The sequence below is a fragment of the Mesitornis unicolor genome, unplaced genomic scaffold (genome assembly GCF_000695765.1).
Source record: "Mesitornis unicolor isolate BGI_N332 unplaced genomic scaffold, ASM69576v1 scaffold29491, whole genome shotgun sequence".
In the NCBI taxonomy this organism is placed as follows: Eukaryota; Metazoa; Chordata; class Aves; order Mesitornithiformes; family Mesitornithidae; genus Mesitornis; species Mesitornis unicolor.
Window position 1 is genome coordinate 1 of NW_010163581.1, and position 993 is coordinate 993.

Below are 993 nucleotides of genomic sequence, written 5' to 3' on the forward strand. Positions count from 1 at the left end.
AACGCCCTCACCCAGCTCCACGACCGCTGGCTGGCCGCCCTCCCGCACCTGGAGGCCCTCCACATCAGCCACAACCAGATTAAGGACCTTTCCCCGCGGGCTTTCCACAATGCCTCCTACCTGCGGCACCTCGACATGTCCTCCAACCACCTGCGCGCCGTCGAGACGCACTACTTCGACGCCCTGGTGAGCTTGGAGGAGCTGCTGCTCTACAACAACCGCATCACGCGCGTGGACGAAAACGCCTTCGCCAAGCTGAGCGGCCTAAGGAAAGTCTACCTGAGCTGGAACAACCTGACCACCTTCCCCTTCCACTCGGTGCAGGGACTGGGCAACTACAGCCTCCGCACGCTGGACCTCTCCTCCAACAGCCTTAGTAAAAAAAAAACAGCTGGAGCAGCATCCCCGTGGAAGAGCTGGCGGCTCTCCCCGAAAACATCCGGAACGGCTTGTACCTGCACAACAACCCCGTCAGGTGCAGCTGCCCGCTCTACCTGATGCTCCAGCGCTGGAAGCAGCGAGGTTTCAGCTCCGTGAAGGACTTCTTCGAGGAACACACCTGCAAGGTGTCCGACAACGTGCCCCGGTCCCTGATCAAGTTCCTCAAATACAGCCACATGTTCGAGAACTGTTCGGCTGGCCCCCAAGACGCGTACCCCTGCTCGCCTGCAACCCCCGCCTGCCGCCTGCGCCCGCCGCCTACATGTGGATCTCCCCCCACCACGAGCCCATCCGACACCCGGGGAACAGCAACCGCTCGCTGGAGCTGTACCGCAACGGCAGCCTGAGGATCGCGGCGGCCAAGCCCTGGCACTCGGGGGTCTACGTGGGCTTGGCCATCAACAGCCCCCACAACGTCAGCAGGCTGTGCGAAGTCAACGTGACGGTTCACTACCCCAAGCCGGAGGGGGAGACCTTCAGCACGGGCCTGACGACGCTGCTGGGGTGCATCGTGAGCCTGCTGCTCGTGCTCATTTACCTGTACCTCACTCC

At 62.6% G+C, this 993-nt stretch overlaps 1 protein-coding gene across 1 annotated transcript; it reads left to right on the forward strand.

Annotated features, from left to right (window-relative positions):
- Positions 1-3: 3 nt before the first annotated feature.
- AMIGO3 (adhesion molecule with Ig-like domain 3) lies at positions 4-988 on the forward strand (the record flags this gene model as incomplete). The annotated part of the gene is given in 3 exon segments (XM_010194018.1): positions 4-375; positions 378-654; positions 657-988. Coding segments are annotated over 3 exon segments (981 nt in total), but the record flags the coding sequence as incomplete, so codon positions are not given.
- Positions 989-993: the final 5 nt, after the last annotated feature.